Here is a 24,733-nt window from a genome sequence, read left to right on the forward strand (position 1 = left end):
GAATGCATTTGAACTCTACGGATAATCTTTTTCTAAACCTAATGAAGTACTTTTGGCCCCCAAATCTAATCAAACATGACAACAAAATTACTTATTATATTGTATCTCATATTTGATAGTTGATACTTATCAAATTCATTATTTGGTAGTATGGCTTGGTTCTGAGACCTCCGGACCTTTCTTAACGTTTTGTCGCATTTTCATGAGAAATGGGGAGCATGGGAGGTTTTTCCCCTTCCCACCCTGTTTGTCGGCGGCAGCTCAAAATGTGTGCATCCAACCTTACTGCACAAGAAGATGAATTCTGATTTTTTATGCCCTTTATCATATTTTTGAGTCATCGGCTAATGTGCAGAGCTTGACTTTTTCACCTGCCTGAGCAGAAAAAAAGCAGAAATAAAAAAAAGTAGAAAAAACAGAAATAGCAGCATGGTGGTTAGAAACTGTTGTCTCACAGCAAGAAAGTCTTGAGTTCACCAGCAGGCCAGGGTCTTTCTGTGTGGAGTTTGCATATTCTCCCTGTGTTTGCATGGGTTCTCTCCGGGCACTCTGGCTTCCTCCCACAGTCCAAAGACATGCATTTAGTGGGGAAAGGTTAACTGGAAACTCTAAATTGCCTATAGGTGTAAATGAGGGTATGAATGTGAGTGCAAATGGTTGTCTGTTTCTATGTGTTATCCCTGCAACAGACTGTGTTAGACCTGTCCAGGGTAAACCCTGCCTCTCGCCCTGAGGCTCCAGCACAAGGCTCCGAATACCTTTCAAACTTCTCAGCTTGTCCTTCACTCATTTTCAGTCCTTGTACTCGAGTATTTTCAGAGAACTCTTCGTATGTTAAGCCAGTTAACACTGACATACGAATCATAAAAATGGCACATAATGCATGAGATGAAGCAGTTTTGTGTCCATGCAAAACAGGCAACTTGGAAAAGACCCTATTTAAATTGTGTCTTTAAGACACTTCGCATAAAATTGTTGAATGGTTGCTTGATAGTTTCACAACTTGCCATTTTAATGTTGGCCCTGTTTCAGCCCACGTAAAATAATAAAACGACTCCTGTGGTCGTTTTCTTCTCCAGATCTTGCTGTTCCCTGTCCAGGAGCCATCACAGTCAGGACGATTCACAGTGTCACTGAGTGGTGAGCTGACCATCAATGATGTCCAAGTTGAAGACTCTGGCTATTACATCTGCCAGGCCATCAGCGTGGCTGGAAGCATCCTGACCAAAGCCCTGCTCGAGGTAGAAAGTGGTGAGTATAGAAATATGAGATCATAGCTCACAGTATAAACAAATTAAACTTAATGGTGATAACATTAAAACGACAGCTAAATTATATATGGAGAAACACTAGACTATCTCATTCCTTTCATATTGATTCAGTCTCCATTTTCTGTTCAAAATCAGTGTTTTTCTTGGCTTCGGGCATTTATACATGGACTCAAGATCTAAGTTCAGTTAAAATGACATCTTGACATCATAACAATCACTGTCCTACAAAGTAATATAATTAGAAAACCTATATGCTTTCCAAGAAAATGTAGCTGTGAGAGGACACGACTGAACAAAAGAGCAGCAGAAATTGACATATGGTAACTGTGCACATATCACTGACACTTGTGCATCCAGTTTAACCCAATACTTTAAGAACTCTGAGGAAAAAAAAGTGCTGAAGTTAACAATGTGTCATATTTGACGTTGTCTTGTTACATTGTTTTCAGATTCCGATTTGATTAATCATTCTTCACGACCATGCCCCACATGTGCACCAGTAGAAGTACGAAAAAGCTGTCATCCAACTTAAATTAAACATCCTTTTTTCCCAAATAAACAAACAGCAGGAGCCCTATCTGATGTAATCAAAAGGGACATATGATGATAGTTCTATGCAAATAACCTTGCTGCAACATATGCTCTCCTCGCTGCATCCTTTCCAGTGTGGCAGTAAACAGGGATTTTGTTCAGCTCCATCTAGACTAACTCCTATGTTGGGTGTGTTCACATTTTCAGTTTAGCTTCAGTTAGCTGATGATATCAGAGCTTTCGACGGCTCAGAATACAAATGAGGGTATACAACGTGACTGTGGGCCAGTGGTAAATAGTAAGGTTCTATTTTGGGGTATCATGTTGTGGGTTTGTGTTCAACTTGTTCCACTTCTATTTATAAATGTGCAGGAATTTACTTGGCTTATCTAAACTGATCATAACTCAGTTGCTAGTTGGCAACACGTGTGCCATTCTGTTTACATTTGAGCTTGAGCCTACAGCCGTGCAGCTGTGGAGCACACCCATATATGACTATGACTTTCTCTGAGATCACCGTCTATGGCTGCAACACAGATGTAATGAGGCAGTGTGATAATTTGCAGGTGACAGACCCACATGCAAACTCCCAAGGCTGACTGAATATTTTTATATATATATTTTTGTTAAGGTCAGATGCCGAGGACAAAATTCACAAAGGAAACCAAACAAGTCCAGACGCCCCAAGAATAACTGAGAAAGCAAGAGAGAGAGATTATGCAAAATGAGACAGGACTATTTATACGCACACTGAGGCCAGTCAGGGGGAGTGGACGCAGCTGGGGAAAACATACCATGAGTGTAGTCTGGATAACAATAGTAGAAGCACAGGATGAGTCTAATAATCTAATCTAACCTAATCTAATGACTTTTTAGCTTTCATTGCTGGATGAGATGGAGATATAAAGTACATGCTTGTCAGTATTTTGTCTTTAACAAACCAACTCATGAAATATTTAACAGATAAATTATGCAATTAAATATTCTTTAAATAATATCTATACTTTAACTGGTTTAAAGTTATTGAAAATATCTTACGTTGCATGGTTACCTAAAGACATTTAAAATCCAATATAAAAATTCATTCAGCCACTACTCGGTGCAATGCAGCGGTCCATGACTGACAGGAGGTCACTCTAGCCACACATTCCTGCCTGAGACAAATCTGTGCCATTGATTTGCATGTTGAAGTGGAGCAGCAGCAGAGAAAGGTAACCTGAGAGCCTTTGGCAGTAAATGTTCTCTTATAGTGATACTTTACATTCCACATGAGAGAAAATGTGGTTTCATGGGTCAGTATGAACATCTGTAACCCCGAGATTACACACGCTTGACTTTAGTGTGTTTTTCTCTGTGACTTTGGTTTCATTATAACTGCTTTCAGAAACCAAAGTAGACCTCACTTAGAGGGAAATATCACCTACAGCTGGCACTGTAATATAAACAAAGACAAACCCTGTTGATGAGGCATTTTCTTCTGGTCGAAGGTCACCTTTAAATGACAATATTTGATGTTACATTTATTTTGAAAGAATTCATATCAAATAAGAGACAACATGCATTGTCCATTATTGAGAATCATAATTCTGTGTTAGCCTGTGACAATGTCCTGCATATTCACTATTCTAAACTTTTTCTGTTTTCAAAAAGCTTATCAGGTTATCAGATCAGAGAAATCATGTTGGCATAGGGTGTCACAGTTTGCACTGGCAGACTGTGTGGAGAGAGGAGGAGGACCTAAATGCAGACATTTGGAGCAAATCTATAATTTAACAAAGGGCGATCCGTTTATTTGTGGCTGGGAAAAAGGTACAAAACAAAAGGCAGATTAACACTAAGGCAAAACTAATTAGAGCTAAACTGTGAGAAACTAAATGCTAAACACAAGAGACCAAGAACATAAAACCCTGAACATGATGAAAACCTGGAAACATGACATGAACTCAACAGACCAACAGACAAGGAATGAATGAAAACACACAGATTAAATGCACACAGGAGGTGATCAGGGGAAGTGGAAACACATGGGGAAACAGCTGATTAGAATAAATATAATGACTCTACAGGGGAAGTGAAACCAGACACAATGAACTTGGAACACCAGCCCTCTTCAGAATAAAACAGGAAGCATAATGAGATGCAGACATGCCATTACGAGCTTGACAACATAGGACACGCAGACATGAAACACATGAAGGGCGAGGGAGACTTAAACACATGAAGGGCGAGGGAGACTTAAACACAGGGGTGAAGACACAGGGAGAATCTAATAAACAATGAAGTATGGCAGGGCAACATCGAGCAAAATAGAAATGAACTTAGATAAGCTGATGAACATCAAAATAGAATAAAACTCAAAGTGCTGGGTCAAATGACCGGATCGGAACACACAGACTCTGCATAGAAATCCCCCAGCCAGGCTAAAACCAGGAACTCTCATGTTGTCAGGTGATAGTGCAAACAACTGCTTCACCATTCTCACAGTGCCTTAATTGCTTCTTGGGGATAAATAAAGTCTTTCTGATTCTTTCTGATGAAAAACTCCATATAATGTCACATCAGATTACTTGCAAAAATTTTAAGTAAAAGATTTAAGCTATCTAAAGCAAAATTAGATCTAATTTTTATTTTTAATGTAATGGCATCTTTGGAAATTTCAATGGTTGTGTTTGTTTGTCTTGCTGCTTAGAAGATCTATACCAATCTCTTGTGTCAATGGTGATGACGATGAAGCCAATGAAAAGTGTGGATTCACCTTAGTTTACTACTAAACTGCAGTACTGTGTGTGGTTCTGGAAACTTTTTCTTGTTGAATTGCCACAAATCTAACAAAGACTCTAGACCCAAAACTCAACATTTACTAATAATGTCGTCATAGTAACCTCTTGATAAGTAAATAATAATAATACTGTTTGAAATCTCTGTAATATTTGTTGTTTGTTGATTTGGTGTGTTGTTGGACGAGTCTGGCAACGCATCAAAATTATTTGGACATCTGAGAATAGTAATTTTTACTTTTTGAAAGGATCCGTCAAAAGATTGTTCTTTCACAGATCCTCTACACGTAAAAGTATAACGAGCTTGCAACACCAGTAATTATAGTAGTTTTATTGAACACTGAAACAAACTTATATGTCCGTCTCATTGTCTTAGACATGACTCTCTGTAGATTTCTACTTTCTGCAGAACACAGAGACAGACAATGATAGATCACAAAGATCCTTTGAATAATGACAATAAACTTTCTGCTACTTACGTGATGGTAGGCAGTGGGACAGTTTGTGAAGTTTGTTTTCTGAAGTTTCAACTGCTATAATATTGTGTTTTTTGGTGCAAGAAGTGAAGCTAGGTTAATAAATTAATAAACTGGATTGATAGACTATTGGCCTGATGAAATACCCGCTAATTATTGGTTATATTAAGTATCACACAGAAAAACCAGGGGAAATTGTGAAATTGAAGGCACCAATACCACAAACATGGTCAAGAGGTTAAGTTCTAGCTGGCTTTATAAGCTTTCACCTGTCAGTCAAGCAATTGTGTCCGCAATTTGAAATCAAGTGTTTAACTTTTAAAAAATCCCTCTGAAATTATTTTTACAGACCTATAAAAATACTTTTTCTTCTGTTAAATTGAGCATTTTACCCAGGGAGCAAAATCTTAGGTGTCATTACATATAAAATGATTTAGATGTTTGCGTCCTTTCGAATACTTTCTAGGCTTTTGATCATTTGCATTTATGCTCGATAAAGTGTAGTGGTGCATACGCTTCAGTACAGTGAAGTAATCACCTTTGGTTCAAATCCCATCCTCATGTGAATGTTCTATGTTCCTACAGCACCTTCAGACCGGGTCCCTCCCATCATCCGCCAAGGACCAGCCAATCACACATTAGCTCCTGGATCCATGGCTCAGTTACACTGTCACATCATGGGCAACCCCATGCCCAGCATACAATGGGAAAAAGATGGCCAAAGGATCCTGGGAAATGATGGTCGAATCAGCTTGATGGAAAATGGAACTTTTCAGATCACCAACCTCCAGGTACTGGAATAAGACTCATACTCTTACATTCATTTGCTGTTTAATAACAATGCAAATATAGTGCATTTCATTTTTTTCCAATCCCATGTTAACGAAGCCTTTTGCTTTTTAAACTCGCGGCTTTTCTATGATGACATTCAGCAGTGTGTATTTTATAGTCCCTCTAATCCCACCACACTCATTAAAATGTATCCACTGTCTGCATGTATCAGTATTAGCACATCAAACATGATGTAGTTTACAGAAGATAAACCTAATCCAAGAGATAAAACAACAGCTTTAATTCCAGGAAAGTATGAAGCATTTAAACAGAGGACAATTTTACGGTTGACTCAGACGATGAGTTTTTATGAGCGGAGGAGAGGTGGGGAACATTGAGGTGTGATCAACATGACAATGAGCGTGTGAGGCCATTAGCGGTCGTTAGCGCCGTCTTACTCCATGCTAATGAAATCTATTCTGCCCAGAATTCCCTCCTGGGTACGAAGCAGCACCTGAGGTCACCGCAGCCTCGAAGAGACTCGAGAAGGCGTGCGCATTAATTGATTGTGGGTTCTCAATGATTAACGATCGCTGAGACTTGTAATTAAATCCTCAATGCATCAGTACAAGTGAGGACTGGATGAATAAAAGAGAGGGCTAGAAACTGAGAAACAGGGGTGAGGGAGAGGATAGAAGCAGAAATAGCTGAGACTCAGAGGCCTAAAGTACATTTTAAGATGCATTTGTGTCATGGTGGAATAAAAGGCAATGTCTTGACAGCTGAGAGCACCATCTTGGAAGTGCTCAGCCTTTGGAACTCATTTGAAGCTGTCAGACAGCATGTTGAAGTTCTCATCAGACTTCAATTCATTTTGATCTGGAACATCAAAACCAATGGTATTTATGGCCTAAGACTGCGGGAACAAGATCACAGAATTACACATAAAAATTATTCATTTTGAAATGTTGTTCCATACACTTAAGAAGATGCCTTGTCAGTGATGTCATACATTTTTTCGTGGAGTCCATCACTAACACAAGGAATCAAGACCCAGAGTCATGTCGATATCCATCGTCTGTGTTGCTGTACAGGCAAGTGGTTTGAGCTGTAATGATGGTAGAAAAAATCCCAAAATACAGTCATCCAAGCAGCTCTCCTGCTTTGAACTAACATCCTATCATTTAGTACACAGGCTTGTCATCTTATAATATTAATTTGTAGAGAATTTACCTGTAGAGTCGATAAAGTGCATTGAAAAGAAAGTTGTTTCATTTTGATTATGTTAGCATGACAGCATGTGAATATTTAACCTAGCTGTCACTAAACAGGATGTAGATCTGATATATAATATGTTTTATAGGTCTTTGGTAACGAACTAAAGGTCTGGGTAAATGTTTAACCCAGTAATGGTTAAGTAATCCAGGATTTTTGCTTATGAAAGTAGATATCTTGACATTTCGGCAACAAATACAAAGACAAAATAATTATTTTGACATTGAAGTTTGGATTTTAAAAAAGCACGTTTTGTATTGGACACTAAAATTTTAGTAGCAGATCATTCAGATCACATACGTTGGGAGATGGGATTCAGTAGGTGCCCACCCACACCCACACTGGAACCACCGACAAGAGTTTTTGACATGCTTTGAGCCACACTCCCTCTCAGTGTCTCAGAAAAACCCAATAACTTTTCATTCTGTTCTATTTACATGCTGCCTAATAATGTGTTTAAAAGATGCCATTGTGACAGGAAGTAATGCTATTTGTTACATCATAGTTTCAGTGCTACATTGATAATCCATCAGCTATAAAGATATTTCATTCATTGCCACAAATGTCAACACATTTTATCAACATAGTCCAGTTCCATTAAATGTCCCATAAATGAAATGCAGTCGTTTTGAAAGGAACCTGTTACTGATGATGATGATGATGATGATGAAAAACAGAACAGGGGACATATCAGCTCTGGGTGGTGCAGCACCTGCCACTATATATCTCAGGGGACTCAGCTATAAGTCTTCTCATGTAGGCTAAACAAGCGACACACACTGTGGTTAAACATCAACATGGCATAGGACTATAAGAGATTCAATTCAAATAAAGTCTTTTAGATAATCCCCAAAGTTTGATTCTCTTCATCTGGACGTAGCGTTTTCAGTGGGAGAAATGTTCCATCACTCATCCAAGTGACTTCTTCAGTCTCAGCTGACTGCAGGTTTCTCCAACCTTATAAACACTACATTTGCATAATGACTGAAACCAGCCCACTGAAGGAACAATGGGCTGGGAGGTCATTTCCTTCATCATTAATATGCAAATTCTCATGACCATAGAAGTCACCTGGATGAGTGAGAAAACTCTCCCACTTCTCCCACTGAAAACGCTACGTCCAGATGAAGAGAATCAAACTTTGGGGATTTACTTACCTGGATGATTGAGCATACATCAAGATGTTTTAGATAATGGGACTAAACTGCTTTGTTGTTGGTGATATTTTTTATTATACAAGGATTGGCTGTGGACAATGTGTCAAAGCAATGAAAAGAAGTTGCTAAGAAACAGATTTTCTTTTTCTTAATAATATATATTAAAATGAGTAAAGGCAAATGTTTACAATGCTTTTTCAGTGATTGATTTTTTTTTGTTGCCATCTACACTGACAATTGTTAAACCTGGGGTAGTTTAAAAGATTCATAATGCTCATGTTAAGCAAGCTCTTCTATGAATTAGCTCTAAAGTCTAAACATGTTAAAATACCAAAATAAGCATAACCTTTAAAATGGACAAACAATGAAATCAGACATTTAACTCAGTATAAATAAGTCAATTTCATCTGTGCCCCTGGAGTAGGACAGATGGTCTGTTTGTTCCTTGTACCCTGGCAATGAGGAGATGCCATTATCCTGGGATCTCTGCCAGACACACTCTATCGTTGTCCGTCACTTTGGTGCCAAGACTCCCAGGCCAGACGGGACGTGTATATGTGTGTGTGTATGGCGCTGCTAAATTGTAGCAGGCCGTGGGGTACGTTATAGGGGCTACTAATGTTAGGTAAATAAGGAAGCGAAACAGGTGAAGGCCAACAAAGCCTGGGGAGTGTGAGAAGGACTACATGGACACAGCTAAACAGATTTCTGGGAGTAATCAGATTAAAGCAGGAAATCAAATTCCTATGTTGACATTAAATCCCGGCATACACGCGTTATAGTTGATAATCAGATTTTCCTTCTGCACACACCCAAAAATAGGCTCTGACATCATTATCACCCTTCTGGCTGCTGATGTGCAGGATGTTCATGCTGGTGCTTTTGGGATGGGGTGCAGGTGGAGGGTAAATGAAAAAGGCACCAATGTTCACATTGCTCTGTAGGCCTGACAGATTATTTCTGCAAATTGTATTAAAAAATTTCTCAAAGATCAAATATGTGCTATTTAAAGCATAAAAAATAAACATTGACATGTGTCTTCTTTAGGATTGGCGCTCCTCCCTTCTGCTCTCCTCTTGCCTCATACATTTTTTAGAAATGTGTTTTGCGCGCTTGCCCAAAGCTGCCAGCCTTGATTAATAGTCAGGTGTCCCAGCTATTTACCCCACCCACCCTCTGTGCAGAGTCCCTATCCACCGATCAAATGCTACCATCTGGGGGCCCCCTTTTTCCCCTCAGACAGACGCACCAGCCAGCCTACAGGTCAACTCAAGGTCAGGGCCTCTAGAAAGAGGAGAGATGAGTCACCCTGAGCAGGAGGGGAGAGGGACTGAGCGTGTGCACAGTGATCAGCGAGGCATTAGGTGTGAGAGGTTCTGCTGTCCACATCTTCTGCATAATGTGAAAGGTTTTCATTGCAAGTAAAATGGGCTGATGTGGCAGAATAAGTGAGTAAGGGAAGGCTGATTGTGTTTGCAGTGGATTTATCAATTGCCATGTAAATTGATGAACTACTGAAACATCTCACAGCAAGCAGCTGAAAAACTAACTGCAACCACACACACACACACAGAGCTGGAAATAATTATGTATAGAGCCAGGAGGCCTCGTAGGCGTAACTTATATTAACCACAGTCTTTTGTCTTCATCATTTATTGCAAACTGAGCTGTGACACATGGAGTTTTAAATCTGTGTTAATGCAAATAGTTTGTTTGACATATTTTCTCACATAAAAGCACGTATTACCTCTTTCCCATCAATACAGTAACAATCGCCAAGGAGTTCAAGGGAGCAGAGGGTAGTTGCCTTCTGAGGTTGCAGCCCAAGAAGCCCTGACATTATAAGCACTCTTTCTTCACCAATAGGAGCGCTAACATGACCTAATAGCCAGCTGGAATTTGGCACAGTAACAACTACAACAACATCAATAAGACAAAGGTGTCATGTCATTTTTGGAGCTGTGTGTTTGCTCTGTGTCTTAGGTTTTATGATGAAAACAGAGTCGGAGAAACATGCTTTTATGCTTTTTTTTTAATATAGGTTTAATAGTTGCTAGTGCTGCAAAAGTATATTATTACTTACACCAATCACTTCACATCAGTAGTGTGCTACAGACCTATCCTGGTGTCAGAGCTAATAGGAAATTTAATACACCTGGTGATGTAGATTCCTCTGATCTAGAAGGACTTTGTGTTATTTACCAGCATGTATGCTATTTGATTAGCCAAGTGGTGGATGCTCCGTTTACTTAAGTACACATCTCAGTATGTTATGGCTCACACACAGTAAATGTTCCCACCCCTTTCTTGATGTTTTAGCACTGTTTAACACTAACACTGAACATGAGATGATTTTTAACAGAATGAATGAAATGAATAAGTGGTCAACCTGAAGGGATTTTTAGTTTAAGAAGTTTAAGTAATTAAAAAGCATGTTTAGAGGCACTGCTCTTGCAAACTGCTGCTACCTTTAGTGTCACAGTGAAAGACCCCCTAGCAGCTCCTTCTTGTAAGTAATTTCACAGCCCACCTAGCTTTTGGCTTGCTTTTCCAAAAACTTAATAGTATTCAGCTATACACACACTCGTACACACAGGCACATTTATCACACACTTCTTAATTACATCTGCTCACAGCCTGTCCAGAATGCTAAGTAGCTGTTGAGTAGAAAGACTGGTGCCTCAGACATTTCTAGACCTCTAGCTGGTCATTAAAATTCTGTCCTTTGATCCTTTGCTTTAACTCTCCTCCTTAGATGAGAAACATAAAAGCCACCAGCTTGACTTTAGCTTTGACTTCAGATAGGTCCACTGAGATTCTATCATTTATGGAGGAAAATAAAATAACTGCATTTGACAACATCTCTGAAGTAGAAGTTAATTAAAACAGATGTTATGTTGAGGTAGCCTAATCAGAATGGAGATTGTCATGTGTAAGTGATTCCTGGGAGAAACAGATTTTTAATATACTGTGATGACGAATAAAAGCAGAACAAGATAAACACATTGTAAATATTATTTCAAGTGTCTTAGCAGAAATGTGATTTTTTTAAGGTACTGAACTGTAGATGATAAATCTTGTAGGATGTCACTATAGGTCTAAACAATACTAATGAACTCTATCTGAATTACCATGTGGCCCATGTGCCTTTAAACTTCATCTGTGAGTTGTTCCATCAATCAGCACACCAGTGACTCTGTGCTGCTGTCAGAAGTAGATGTCATTAAAAGAATCACAACATTCCGACATGAGCGTTCTTCCAAGAATCTCATGACATATGAATGTGTTGGTGTTATGACTCACTCAGTACTCTTTATTTTGGAAAAGTTGTAACGGCTGTCTCACTTACAGTAACAATCGTGTTGGATTTTCAACACATCACTAGTGTGAATGTTGGTCAAAGGGCAGAAGCTTCCTCTAAAGACTCGAGGCATCAGGAGACTTTTGAGGACGTGCAACACATGGGTAAAGCTAGCCTCCAGGCTGTCTCTGCCAGAATGAGACTGTAGCTGAAAACAGACTTAGATGCTTTTTATAGTTGTTCTTAATAGTGGATGAATCACATTTTAGTATTTCTTAGGTCTTTGATGACAGATTGTTCTGTGGCAACACTAATATAAACTAATGTTGAACTAAACTAGTTTAGCCTTATAGTAATATAAGAGCAGAGAGCCAGGAATTTGAAAACAGTGCCTTCAGATAAGTTTATTTAAGCATATTTCATATCTCCTTTTATGTTGGCACACCACAACTGTTTGTCCAAGCACAATGAGTCAGCAACATGGGGCGAAAGGTTTCCAATGTTCCTCTTGGTACCTGAATAAAAACAAGAGTGGCACTAAGTGGCCCAGGTCTGAATGAGAGAAACCTGTACGGCAGATTGATGAAGGTAGCAATTTTCTATATTCTACTTTCAAAAGGTCTTTAGGGATGTATATACACAAAGCTAAAAGAAGGTGCATCTTTCTTAGACATATAGCCACAAATGGGAGTTGCATGATGCTACAAGTTGACAGTAATAAGCACATTTTTCTGTACTGTGAAAGTGCATTGAAGGTATAGTTACCTGGTTGGCTTTGCATTAATAAAATCTCCCTGCTCCAAAAGCTTTGCATCCACACCAACTTCCAACTGCTCAGCACTCTCTGTGGAAACAATCTGGTTGGAGAGATATGACATTTAGTCTCAATCACTGGTAATGGGTGCATTACCACAGTATCACACACACGCATGCACAATAAACTAATGATACACGTTTTACTGTTGCCAGGAAACAGACTCTGGGGTTTACACCTGCCTGGCTAGCAGCTCCAGCGGAGAGACGAGTTGGAGTGGAGTGCTCACAGTCAAAGGTAAATTGTCTCTGTGTGATTTAAATACATGCAAATGGAAGCTCTATGAAGTGTCTGCATATAACACAGAGATGCTACATGTGACGAGAAAGAAAATGTCCATGTATATGAAGTGCTGTTTAAAAATAGTAATGCTGATTGTCACTTGTTAAATGTCTCCTTATTAAATGTGGGCAACTTAAAATTCATCAGCTGTGACTGAGTGTAGGATGTGTGACTTCACTGTAAAAAGCCAGAGTGTAGGTAGTGTTCCTCATGTCTGTGTAATTGCTTAAATGAAACAAGTAGCTGGGTCTAATTAAAGCACTTAGCCCCTGCTGTTCCTGAGCCAACTGCAAATCTAAATGTCAGTAATTGTATGCATGTGAATCCTGGGGTGATGAGAAAGGACAAGAGAGGTAAAGCAAAGGTGAGAATATGCTGATGACCAAATTTGGGGTGCAAATGTGAGATATCATCTGTCTTAAAACACCCCATTTATTTAAGTGCTTTGTGTGGCTCTGCCCTTTTTTACTTTCTCTGCAGTGGAGCATCATTGGCACATAAAATATTTCAAGCAGTAAAAGATTTGTTTATATGACATGAAATGAAGCCTTTAACGACTTAACAAGCTACTCTGATAACACCTAAGTCTGTTATTTGACTATTAGTGTCAGAACAGTTGGCTCGGGTCTAACAGCAAAATCACAAAGTCTGTTAGAAGTGAGGAGCTCCACCTGCGGCGATGAGGATGCTAATGCTCAGTCAACATTAGTGGGACTACAGAGAGGACATAATGAAACAGTAGCACTAAAGCCAGCTGTTATAATTAAATGTGAATTATTCTCTTCCACCTTTCCTGCTACTCCTCCTTCTTCCTGTTTGCTTCCCTTTCCATTCAGAGAGCGCAGACGTGTCGGTAGCTCAGGCCACTGAACCCTTCCAGCTACCAGGCCCGCCACATAAGCCCATAGTCACGGATGTGTCCAAGAACAGTGTTTCTCTGACCTGGCAACCCAATGCCCATGAGGGAGGAGCCGCTGTCACCTCCTACATCATTGAGGCCTTCAGGTAAGTTGACATTGCTATGTTAATCCAGAGCGCTTCATTTCTCTTATACTTTTTGCACTTCTCACCTGTGGTTGTGTGTCTGGATGTAGAGTGGGTTATCTACCAATCAGAAGGTTGGTGGTTTGATACCTGGCTCTGTATAGCGAAGTATACTTGTGCAAGATACTGAATCTCAAGTAGGCCCCGATGCAGCAATCAGTGAGTGTGTGAATTTCAGTGAGTGTTTGTGTGAATGAAGTTTGAAATTAAAAAATGCTTTGAGTGCTCAGTTACAGTAGAAAAGTGCTATATAAGTACAAGTGCATTTACATTTGTCTTCTTTATTTAACAGTTTTAGGATTTTTTTCTGCAGAAGCCGTGCTCCTTTTGGAACCAAAAAATACTAAATACTAGCCACAGTTTCTTTAATGTGACTCCAACTTAAACTGAGTAATAATCTGGAAATAATAATATTATTAATTTGATGACAAGTTGCTGATAAGTCGCTAAAAAACACCTTGACATCTTAACAACCTAAAATAATATTGTCTTTTCTCTTGTGGCTTATCTAAATCTGAGTGGGTCTCCACAGAACCCTACAGGTATCTTCACCTGAGCAGAGGTCAGCCTTGGATTAATTAGACCCAGAATAGATTTAGCTAAACAGGGCGGGTGGTTCGGAAGGAAGCCTCTAGATGAAGATAGGCAAATGAAATATGTCCTGCCAATTTGATAAAGATGGGGACACTGGCAGCGCTTAATCAGATCCAGACGTCCACTGTGTCCCATGGCAACGCCTGAACATTTCAGAATAAAGCAAACAGATTTTCTCTAAAGCAGCTGGAGGGGACCACTGGGATGTTTACAATAACATTTCCTTGCCTGAGGTCCTAAGGCTTGTTTGTAGGAGCACTAGTATGTCTGCTTATGCCATATGTGGTATGTAATAGGGTTTATTTAATGCACAAAGGCACACTTTCCATTTTCCTGCTGATGCTGTATCGATTTTGTCTTCTGTACACCTGTGTGAACTCTCTTCCACCATAAAGTTGCCTTGAATCCAGTACTCAGGGTGTTGTGCTCACACACACACACAAACACAAACACACACCACACACACACGTGTGTGTATTCATATGCTTGTGGGGACATCTCATTGACATAATGCTTTCCCTAGCTGCTTACCCTTACCCTAACCATAAAAAATGAATTCCTAACCCTAAACCTAACCATAACCAAACTGTAACCCTGAGACTAAAACCACAATGCCTTCAAACTTGTGAGGACTGGGATTTTGGTCTCTGTAAGGGCTGTTGGTCCCCACAAGTATAGTAAACTTCCAATGTTTGGTCCCCACAAAGATATGAATACAGACACACACACACACACAGTATTCTCGAGCCACTTCCCCGTTGGTCTAATTGTTAGAATTCAGCATAAAGGTAGTTCATGGTGGAGGAGGCCTTTGTGACTGCCTCTCTGCCAAGGTGATGGTAAATTCACAGAGGAACAGAGAAAGGCAGCAGGAGGAGGGATTGTGGTTGGCGGTGGTGGAATAATGCATCTGTCTGGGGCAGTGCCACAAGGCCAACAACATGCCCTCATTTTATGTCAGCAGCTGTGCCTTCTTGCAAGCCCAATTACATTATTCATCAGGACAACAAATAGTATCACTGGGAGAAGATCTTTCAAGCACAAAGTTGTGTGAGCTGCAAAACTTCAGCTTACATCTGCTATTGTTTCATAAATAATATCAGCACCTCGAGGCGACTGTTGTTGTGAGTTGGCGCTATATAAATAAAACTGAATTGAATATTAGAGGAAACCAAAAATAGATCATGCTCTTGCCCAGAGAGCTTCCCATGCATTGGTTAATTATGAGGTTACACATCAAGTCGGTATTACAAAGCAGCTTGAAGCTGCTTGTCACTCTGCCTTCTTGTTGATAAGACCTACATATTTGCTGTTTTGGTTTCAAACATATTATGAGGAGATTTACAATATGACTGAATTACTCACGGTAACATTAAAAAGCATGTTATAGAAGATATAGAAATTGTTCATATAGTGAAAATAATATGAAGGTTAAGCTACTGTTAGCCACTGTCTAAGATGGTGGAAAATGCTATGCAATACAATAATTCAATCGAATATTAGTCATCAGTTTACAGCAGTTGTTTATTTTACCTGTTGTTGTAGTTCAGTTCATATTGTAGGAGAAATATGGGAATAATGTGTTTTTCCTGGATTTTAGTTGATATTTTCTCAATTAATGAAAAAAAAAAAACTACTGTAAAAGTTAGAGACTGATCATTTCTTTGTAAGTGAGCAAGTAAGTGGAACAAGTGGGTAAAAAAAATCCCTTTTTAATTGATGATTGATTTTATTAATGATTTACTTTTGTTTTCTTAATCTTTTGGTTAGACTCTGGTGGTTTTTATTCCCTGGATATTTGTCAACAAAGCAGAAAATAATCAGCAGATGAATTAGGTTGCAGAATAATCTTTAGTTGCAGCCTTTTCAAAAAAATTATTGCATGAATAACTGGACGGGCACTAAGAGAGTGTATCATCTGCCAAGGTCACTGACGTATTTCACAAGTTCACAAGAATCTTCACATCAGCGTCGTGAGATTCTTCATTTTCTCTGCTCCACTTTTCAGGTGGAGCTTTCATTCAGTTCACTTTGGAAGTTTTGGAGTAATCATGCTGAGTGACAAAGAGCAGTAGCCACATGCAAGCTAATTATACTATAGGAGGCCTTCAGTTTTCAGGCCCCTCTTCTGTTTGGATTCAGGAGACAGAAACTATCTCTACTTTTAAGATTAAGCTTCAAACTTTCATTTTTGCTAAAGCATATAGTTAGGGCTGGATCAGGTGACCCTGAATCCTCCCTTAGTTATGCTGCAATAGGTGTAGGCTGCTGGGGCATTCGATGCTCATAGGGGGTCATATGATTGTTGGGTTTTTCTCTGTATGTATTATTGTAGGGTCTACCTTACAATATAAAGCACCTTGAGGCGACTGTTGTGATTTGGAGCTGTCTAAATAAAATTGAATTAACCTCTTAAGCCCCAACGCCTCCTGATACAGGGCAAAAGGCAGGAGATCAGGTAGGCTTGGGGGCTTAAGAGGTTAAATTACTAGTTATTAGGGATGTTCCTAGTGACTAATTTTGTCGACTTAAGGAGGAAAAAAATGAGAGTGTAGTCAAAACTAAGAGACAAATATCAAGTTAGATTTGACAAAAGTTTAATGGACAATGTCAAAAAGTGTCTAAATAAGGAAAATATTGAACCATAAATCACATTCCTCAATCATTAATCACACTTTGCTGCTTAACTTTGTGGCATCTTGTGCATTATGAACATTGCATGTTATACACCAAGCAGACAATGAAGAAGAAGAAAAACCATGCATTATGAATGATACACATTGTTCTACAGTTCGTAACAAGTTTTACTCAATAAAAGTCCAAATCTAAAACAATAACAAAACAATAACTCATCCATTCCCCCCAAATGACTCAGCTCCTCATCTTATCGCTAATGGAGAGCCTATCCACCCTTTGGAGAAAGCTTATTTCCGCTGCTTGATCTTATTCCTCTGCTTTCAAAATAACTAACAATAATAGGCTTAACAAAAAGATCAGACCTAGATTAATTGAGTTATGGAGGTTTTCTACAACAATACCAGGGCTGTAGCTCCATGGCAGCTGGTCGCAGATGGCTGCGTAACATTTGGGACGCAACAATTTATCGACATTGGGCATCATTTAAAATGTGAAGAATAAATGACTAGTACATCTGGTACCAACCATCAACAGAAGCAACAGTTAGTCATCTAGTCAACTAGTCGTGCACATCTCTACTAGGTAGTTTGAGTACATTTTCTTGATTATAATAATATACTGCCACTAAATATCGCACTGCTTATCTGACTTTTTTTCGTCTTCTGTACTTTTACAGCCAATCAGCAGGGAGCACATGGCAGACTGTAGCTGACATGGTTAAAATGGAGACACACACCATCACCGGCCTTCTTCCCAACACCGTCTACCTGTTCATCGTCCGTGCTGTCAACACCTACGGCTTGAGTGACCCAAGCCCCATCTCTGAGCCCGTCAGAACACAAGGTCAGCCTGCACCCCCCTTTCACCAAATACAGCAAGACTCACACCTGGAGTTGTTAGAAACAGTGACTGTGTGTTAATGCGCTGACAGCATCACTCTACAGGGAGTGCAGAATTATTAGGCAAGTTGTATTTTTGAGGAATAATGTTATTATTGAACAACAACCATGTTCTCAATGAACCCAAAAAACTCATTAATATCAAAGCTGAATGTTTTTGGAAGTAGTTTGTAGTTTGTTTTTAGTTTGAGCTATTTTAGGGGGATATCTGTGTGTGCAGGTGACTATTACTGTGCATAATTATTAGGCAACTCAACAAAAAACAAATATATACCCATTTCAATTATTTATTTTTACCAGTAAAACCAATATAACATCTCCACATTCACAAATATACATTTCTGACATTCAAAAACAAAACAAAAACAAATCAGCGACCAATATAGCCACCTTTCTTTGCAAGGACACTCAAAAGCCTGCCATCCATGGATTCTGTCAGTGTTTTGATCTGTTCACCATCAACATTGCGTGCAGCAGCAACCACAGCCTCCCAGACACTGTTCAGAGAGGTGTACTGTTTTCCCTCCTTGTAAATCTCACATTTGATGATGGACCACAGGTTCTCAATGGGGTTCAGATCAGGTGAACAAGGTGGCCATGTCATTAGTTTTTCTTCTTTTATACCCTTTCTTGCCAGCCATGCTGTGGAGTACTTGGACGCGTGTGATGGAGCATTGTCCTGCATGAAAATCGTGTTTTTCTTGAAGGATGCAGACTTCTTCCTGTACCACTGCTTGAAGAAGGTGTCTTCCAGAAACTGGCAGTAGGACTGGGAGTTGAGCTTGACTCCATCCTCAACCCGAAAAGGCCCCACAAGCTCATCTTTGATGATACCAGCCCAAACCAGTACTCCACCTCCACCTTGCTGGCGTCTGAGTCGGACTGGAGCTCTCTGCCCTTTACCAATCCAGCCACGGGCCCATCCATCTGGCCCATCAAGACTCACTCTCATTTCATCAGTCCATAAAACCTTAGAAAAATCAGTCTTGAGATATTTCTTGGCCCAGTCTTGACGTTTCAGCTTGTGTGTCTTGTTCAGTGGTGGTCGTCTTTCAGCCTTTCTTACCTTGGCCATGTCTCTGAGTATTGCACACCTTGTGCTTTTGGGCACTCCAGTGATGTTGCAGCTCTGAAATATGGCCAAACTGGTGGCAAGTGGCATGTTGGCAGCTGCACGCTTGACTTTTCTCAGTTCATGGGCAGTTATTTTGCGCCTTGGTTTTTCCACACGCTTCTTGCGACCCTGTTGACTATTTTGAATGAAACGCTTGATTGTTCGATGATCACGCTTCAGAAGCTTTGCAATTTTGAGACTGCTGCATCCCTCTGCAAGATATCTCACTATTTTTGACTTTTCTGAGCCTGTCAAGTCCTTCTTTTGACCCATTTTGCCAAAGGAAAGGATGTTGCCTAATAATTATGCACACCTGATATAGGGTGTTGATGTCATTAGACCACACCCCTTCTCATTACAGTGATGCACATCACCTAATATGCTTAATTGGTAGTAGGCTTTCGAGCCTATACAGCTTGGAGTAAGACAACATGCATGAAGAGGATGATGTGGACAAAATACTCATTTGCCTAATAATTCTGCACTCCCTGTATGTGTGTGTTTTCCCTCAGATGTGAGCCCTACAGGTCAGGGAGTGGACCACAAGCAAGTGCAGAGGGAGCTGGGAGAGGTGGCTGTTCAGCTTCAGGACCCTGTGATGCTAACAGCAGCTTCCATTAGAGTATCCTGGAACGTGAGTGGCACATATTTCCCTGCTTTTTGGGGAACAAGTGTTCATTTGGGGTTAGCAAAGAGAGAAAAATAATCTTCCATTTCCTCTCCATCTCGCCGTTCCGTCATCTTCTCTCATCTTCCCCCAATGCGGACCTCAATTTTTTCCAGGTCGACCGTCAGTCTCAGTACGTCCAGGGCTACCGTCTGTCCTACCGGCCCAGCGGGGGAATGTGGCTCCTCCAGGACATCAATTCCCCCTCGGAGCGCAGCACCGTCCTCACCGGCTTACTCAAAGGAACCGAGTACGAGATAAAGATCCGTCCCTACTTTGATGAATTCCAGGGCAAAGATAGCAGAACGTTGCTAGTCCGGACCCCAGAAGAAGGTAATAAGTCTGGTAAATGAAGAAATGAGTCTGTAATCAAGAAATCTTCAAAGAAAAGTGTTTCTAATAAACTGGGCTTGGTTTTCTTTGACACTGCAGGGCCTGTACGGCATTTTCATTAGCCTGTATGACACCACATCTCCGTTATTTTGAGGTTAATTTTATATCCTCTGGAATTTAAGTTCATCTATACTGATCACTGTTTTCATTAAATTCGTGTGCTGCAGTTTTGGCAGCCAGGGGTTTATATTGGTTGATCCAAACTCCAGAGTAAAACACAAGGAAGGAGGCGTATGTGCCATGAGCACTTATGGATTGACCTGCCTGAATAAGGAACATCTTTAACTTATATACATGTGTCTTCTCTTTTATTACTTTATGTATTTGTTAATAATGACTGAGCTATAAATATGTGAAGGGGTTAGGAGCACACAAGTGTTATTTTTTCCCACTCCTTTTCAAGCGCAGGTTGTATTTCCATCCTGTATATCTGCTCTATTTTGTATACATATACATATGTATTAGGGGTGGGTTTTGATTATCGATTTATCGATTAAAATCGATTCTAGCTTGGATAACATGATATCGATTCATTAAAATCCTGAATCGATTTTTTTAATATAAAGTAGGTTAAGCCTCACAAAATTTCAACAACCACCAAACAACTAAAACAGAAAATGAGAGCAGGTACACAGATTCTGCACAAAGACATAAAAACAAAGCGCGGACCCACCAGCGGATCAGAATCAGTGAGATGTCGCCTTTCTCACCCGACGGCTGAAAGCCGATGGCTGGCTGATTCTGATGTTTCGGCGGGTTCGCGCTTTGTTTTTACGTCCTTTTTGCGCTGATTCTGAAGCTGTAGGTTTTATCTCTCTCCAAACTATTTGACTGAACCAGCAGCAAAAGAAGATCCAAACTACGCTTCACATAAACATCGTCATGAATTCCCTCTGACTTTCACTGTTTTGCTTCTACCATGATAAAATCACACTTCATGTATAGCTCTCGCTCTCTCTCTCTCTCTCTCTCTCTCTCTGTACTTCAAGAACAGTTTCCCGTCTAAAAATCTGTTTTCTGCATTATTCGCTTGCTTATTACGCACAAGTCTACCGTTGTTTACAGCGCAGTTGGCCGCTGTTTTTTTTCCCTTTTACTTCCGAAAAGAAAGCCTCATTTCTACTGTTCAGTAGGCTACTGATCAAATTTAAACTTTTTAAAATTATGCAAAATTGCATAACGCTTAGCTGTGTCTCTAATCAAACCTCTGTAACTTTGCTCTGCTTCACTTCAGCAGCATCAGATAATGTTCATATGTTGATTAATGGTTTTCTTTCGTTTTTGATCTACTGCAGAATATTTTTATAAAATCCCAGGCCAGGAAAGTCGCCTTCATGTTTTTCTGTGTTTTATCCTCAGCTACTTTGACACAAAGGCATCTGCTGTGATGCTCACACCTTTGATAAAGTCCACTTTTTGATAAAGTCTCGCAAGTGTCAGCTTTCTTGTTATAGATATAAAAATATGGAAATGTACTGATGCATGATCTGAATTATAATATTTCTAAATCGAATCGAATTGAATCGAATCGTGGATCGAATCGATTCGGGACCTTGTGAATCGGAATTGAAACTATTCTAGAAATCAGTGACGATACCCAGTCCTAATATGTATATGTATCTATATGGGTGTATGTTCATAATTTATTGCGCTCAACTACTCTGCTCATCTTGATGAAATGAGAGAAATGTTCCTCCCACCTCTCACAGTACCCAGTGCCCCTCCCAGAGCTGTTACAGTGTCAACAGTGAAGCTCGGCAACAGCTCCAGCTCCAGCATCAGTGTCTCCTGGGAGCCGCCACGCAGTGACACGCAAAATGGCATCATCCAGGAGTACAGGGTAAACAACCCTCAGCCTAGTCAAGTCACATGTCTCACACTCAAAGTGCCTTGAAGTGACTGCTGTGATTTAGTGCTATAGAAATAAATAAAATTGAACTGAATTGAATTAAATAAAGCTATAGTGGGGGCAGCACTGTGACTGCCCAGGAGCACCTCTGCAATGTGTAGTAACCACTCTCCATTCATTGCCCAGACACTTCACACAAGAAAACATCATAGCTGACATGTAAGTAGTGCCTTACACATAAAATGTGTACTCACTGACCCAAATGTTAAGACGGTTCTCTTATGAAATCACTGCTAATCCCATAAGATATAGATAAAAAGGAAACACTGGGTAATTGGTGGATTGTGAGTATGATGTTTTCTTCAGTCAGGATAAATGGGAAAAGAAAACTTTACATATAGAAGCTCGAATGTGGTACAGGAAAAATATTTGACTCTGATGTAGTTTTAAGCAAAAAAGGACAGTAGTTAACTAGTTTATCTTTGAATTAAAATGTGAAGTATTTAAAAAAAAAGTTAATGGCAAATTTTTCTGTATGCAAACAGGTTTGGTGCATGAGCACTGGTGGTGACAACCAGACCCGATACTACAGTAACAAGACAGTGGATGGAAACACGTTGTCCACGTTGCTGAAGGGCCTGATGCCCGGAGTGCTTTACCAAGTGGAGGTGGCAGCAGTGACTAGCGCCGGGATTGGCACTCGCAGTCAGCCGGTGCCCGTCCTCATCAGTGAGTCCACAAAAATAATGAGAATAAAAAGTGGGCCAAGGTGCGAAAGTAGATGAATTAGGTAGACACTAATCCCAGAGGACGTAGGAAAATATTGAAGTCCATAGTGCGGCTCCAGCAATCACATGCCTAAAACATCCAAAAACTTGTTATTAGAAGATGCTAATTAATGTTACATCTCAGGTTATGTCATCATCACCTACTTCAGGTTTATTCAGGAAAGAGGTAATTATGTCCACGGTTAATAGTTTAGTTTAGTTTCACTTTATTAAAGACACACACAGTTTACTGATTGCTGTTTTTTGGAGTATGAAAACTAAACAAACCAGCCAAAAATAAAATGGTTCAGTAATCTTTTGTCTTGTTTTTCTCCTGTAGAGCTGCCAGCTGAACAGCCCTCATTAGCAGGTGGAAGCGGAGGCAGTGGTGATAAGACCAATGGTGGTGAGGAGAGCAGCGTGAGTCTAGCTGAACAGATTACAGATGTGGTCAAGCAGCCGGCGTTCATCGCAGGCATCGGAGGAGCCTGCTGGGTCATCCTGATGGGTTTCAGTGTCTGGATCTACTGCCGCCGCAAGAAGAGGAAGGAGCTGAGCCACTACACGGCCTCCTTCGCCTACACACCAGCAGGTAAGGATGAAGGATGATGAAGATGACCTGAAGCTGGGATGATACTTATGAAGGAAGTCGAATCCAGAATGCTGCCATTGACATATTTACAGCCAAATAAAAGGAAAAACTTACAAATAGTTTCAGTGTAATTCCCTCCTAGGCTAAATTTGGGCTTGAATACTTAATAATCTTTATATATACCTACTATTTAGGTTCTGTTCTCTGTACTGCAATAGTACAAGCTTTAATACATGACTAGAAGTTTAAGTATGAACTCACATAATTTTGAGTCTAAACAAAAAATAAAAACATAGATGCACTTTTTTGTGCTTTTGGTGGACATGAGAACAGCTGACTCTACATTATTAGAATAGGATATAGACTGAAGGATACTGTAAGAAGGATAACAGAATAATTTGTTTGTGAATCCCTGTTCCTCTGCTCATCACTCTCTTGCTTTTGCAGTCGGTTTCCCTCATGGAGAAGGACCGGGACTAAATGGAAGGTAACTGGTTTATATCCTACTAGTGCTGTTTCTGTGTGAACTAGTAGGATAGGGTCGCTAAGCAAAGACATACAGACATTTCTAGAATTATATCTCTGAACTTTGTGATATTTTATTATGTGAATCTTTTTAAATTCACACCACATTTCTCACTGCATGCATGCAGCTTTTTCTCTGCCACTCTCTAATTCCATCTGGACAGTTATACTTGATGTTGTACTGCCCCACTACGACTTCAGCTAATGCCAGAGTGTCTCTGTAGGCAAGGAGTGCTTGGGGGCAACATGGGCAACTACCCATGGCTGGCAGACTCTTGGCCCACCACCAACTTGGTTCACAATGGCAAAGAGGCCGTCAACTGCTGCCCGGCCAATCCCGACACAGCTGAGAGATACTACAACGGTAGGAGTGTCTGTTTTTGTGATGCTGTGCTTACAACAACAGGAGCTTTGCTAAATCCTACCTCCATCCCTGTGTAGAAGCTGGCATCTCCAACTACCTGAATCAGACTGAGAAGTACAGCATGGGAGGCTCCACCGAAGGTCCCATCTACAGCACGATTGACGCCACCAGCGAGGACCTGCACAGTTTCACCTACGCCCAGCACAACTCCACCACTCCTTACGCCTCCACCTCCATCATGCCTTTCACCAACCAGACACAAGTTCCACCCCACGGCGGTGAGCAGCAAGATGACGGCCACTGGATTACCCAGCCCGGTCCATCTGGAGCTCAGTACGCCCAGCTGGACCGCTGCAGTGGTGAGGAAGGATTTCAGTTCTGTGAATTTGAAATACACATCTCTGTCTCCTGTCGCTTTGATTACTTAGAGGAAATAAGAAAGAAACAGTGAAATGTAAACCCAAAATATGCCAAAAATATGGCATTAGATTCCAGTGTTTCCTTACTTTCCTTCCTTACCTTCCTTCCTTTTACATGGATATTTTGTCATCATTTATTGATATGAAATCAGCTCCACCTTGGTGTTCCCCCGGATAAGCTGGAGGAGGTGGCTGGGGAGAGGGAGGTCTGGGC

General features: G+C 40.3%; 1 protein-coding gene across 4 annotated transcripts in view; it reads left to right on the forward strand.

Annotated features, from left to right (window-relative positions):
• Positions 1-24,733, forward strand: part of robo3 (roundabout, axon guidance receptor, homolog 3 (Drosophila)) — a 156,268-nt gene that overhangs the window by 122,591 nt on the left and 8,944 nt on the right. For all 4 annotated transcript variants that reach the window (XM_084941569.1, XM_084941566.1, XM_084941567.1 and 1 more), the window contains exons 8-20: positions 1,080-1,251; positions 5,641-5,846; positions 12,529-12,610; positions 13,492-13,660; positions 17,607-17,773; positions 19,456-19,577; positions 19,727-19,943; positions 21,713-21,843; positions 22,398-22,581; positions 22,960-23,211; positions 23,659-23,698; positions 23,961-24,100; positions 24,178-24,459. In XM_084941569.1, coding sequence (XP_084797695.1) covers positions 1,080-1,251; positions 5,641-5,846; positions 12,529-12,610; positions 13,492-13,660; positions 17,607-17,773; positions 19,456-19,577; positions 19,727-19,943; positions 21,713-21,843; positions 22,398-22,581; positions 22,960-23,211; positions 23,659-23,698; positions 23,961-24,100; positions 24,178-24,459 — 2,164 coding nt within the window. The remainder of the gene's footprint in view (positions 1-1,079; positions 1,252-5,640; positions 5,847-12,528; positions 12,611-13,491; positions 13,661-17,606; positions 17,774-19,455; positions 19,578-19,726; positions 19,944-21,712; positions 21,844-22,397; positions 22,582-22,959; positions 23,212-23,658; positions 23,699-23,960; positions 24,101-24,177; positions 24,460-24,733) is intronic.

This window comes from Perissodus microlepis, chromosome 10 (genome assembly GCF_051167445.1).
Source record: "Perissodus microlepis isolate ML-2025 ecotype Zambia chromosome 10, ASM5116744v1, whole genome shotgun sequence".
Taxonomy (NCBI): Eukaryota; Metazoa; Chordata; class Actinopteri; order Cichliformes; family Cichlidae; genus Perissodus; species Perissodus microlepis.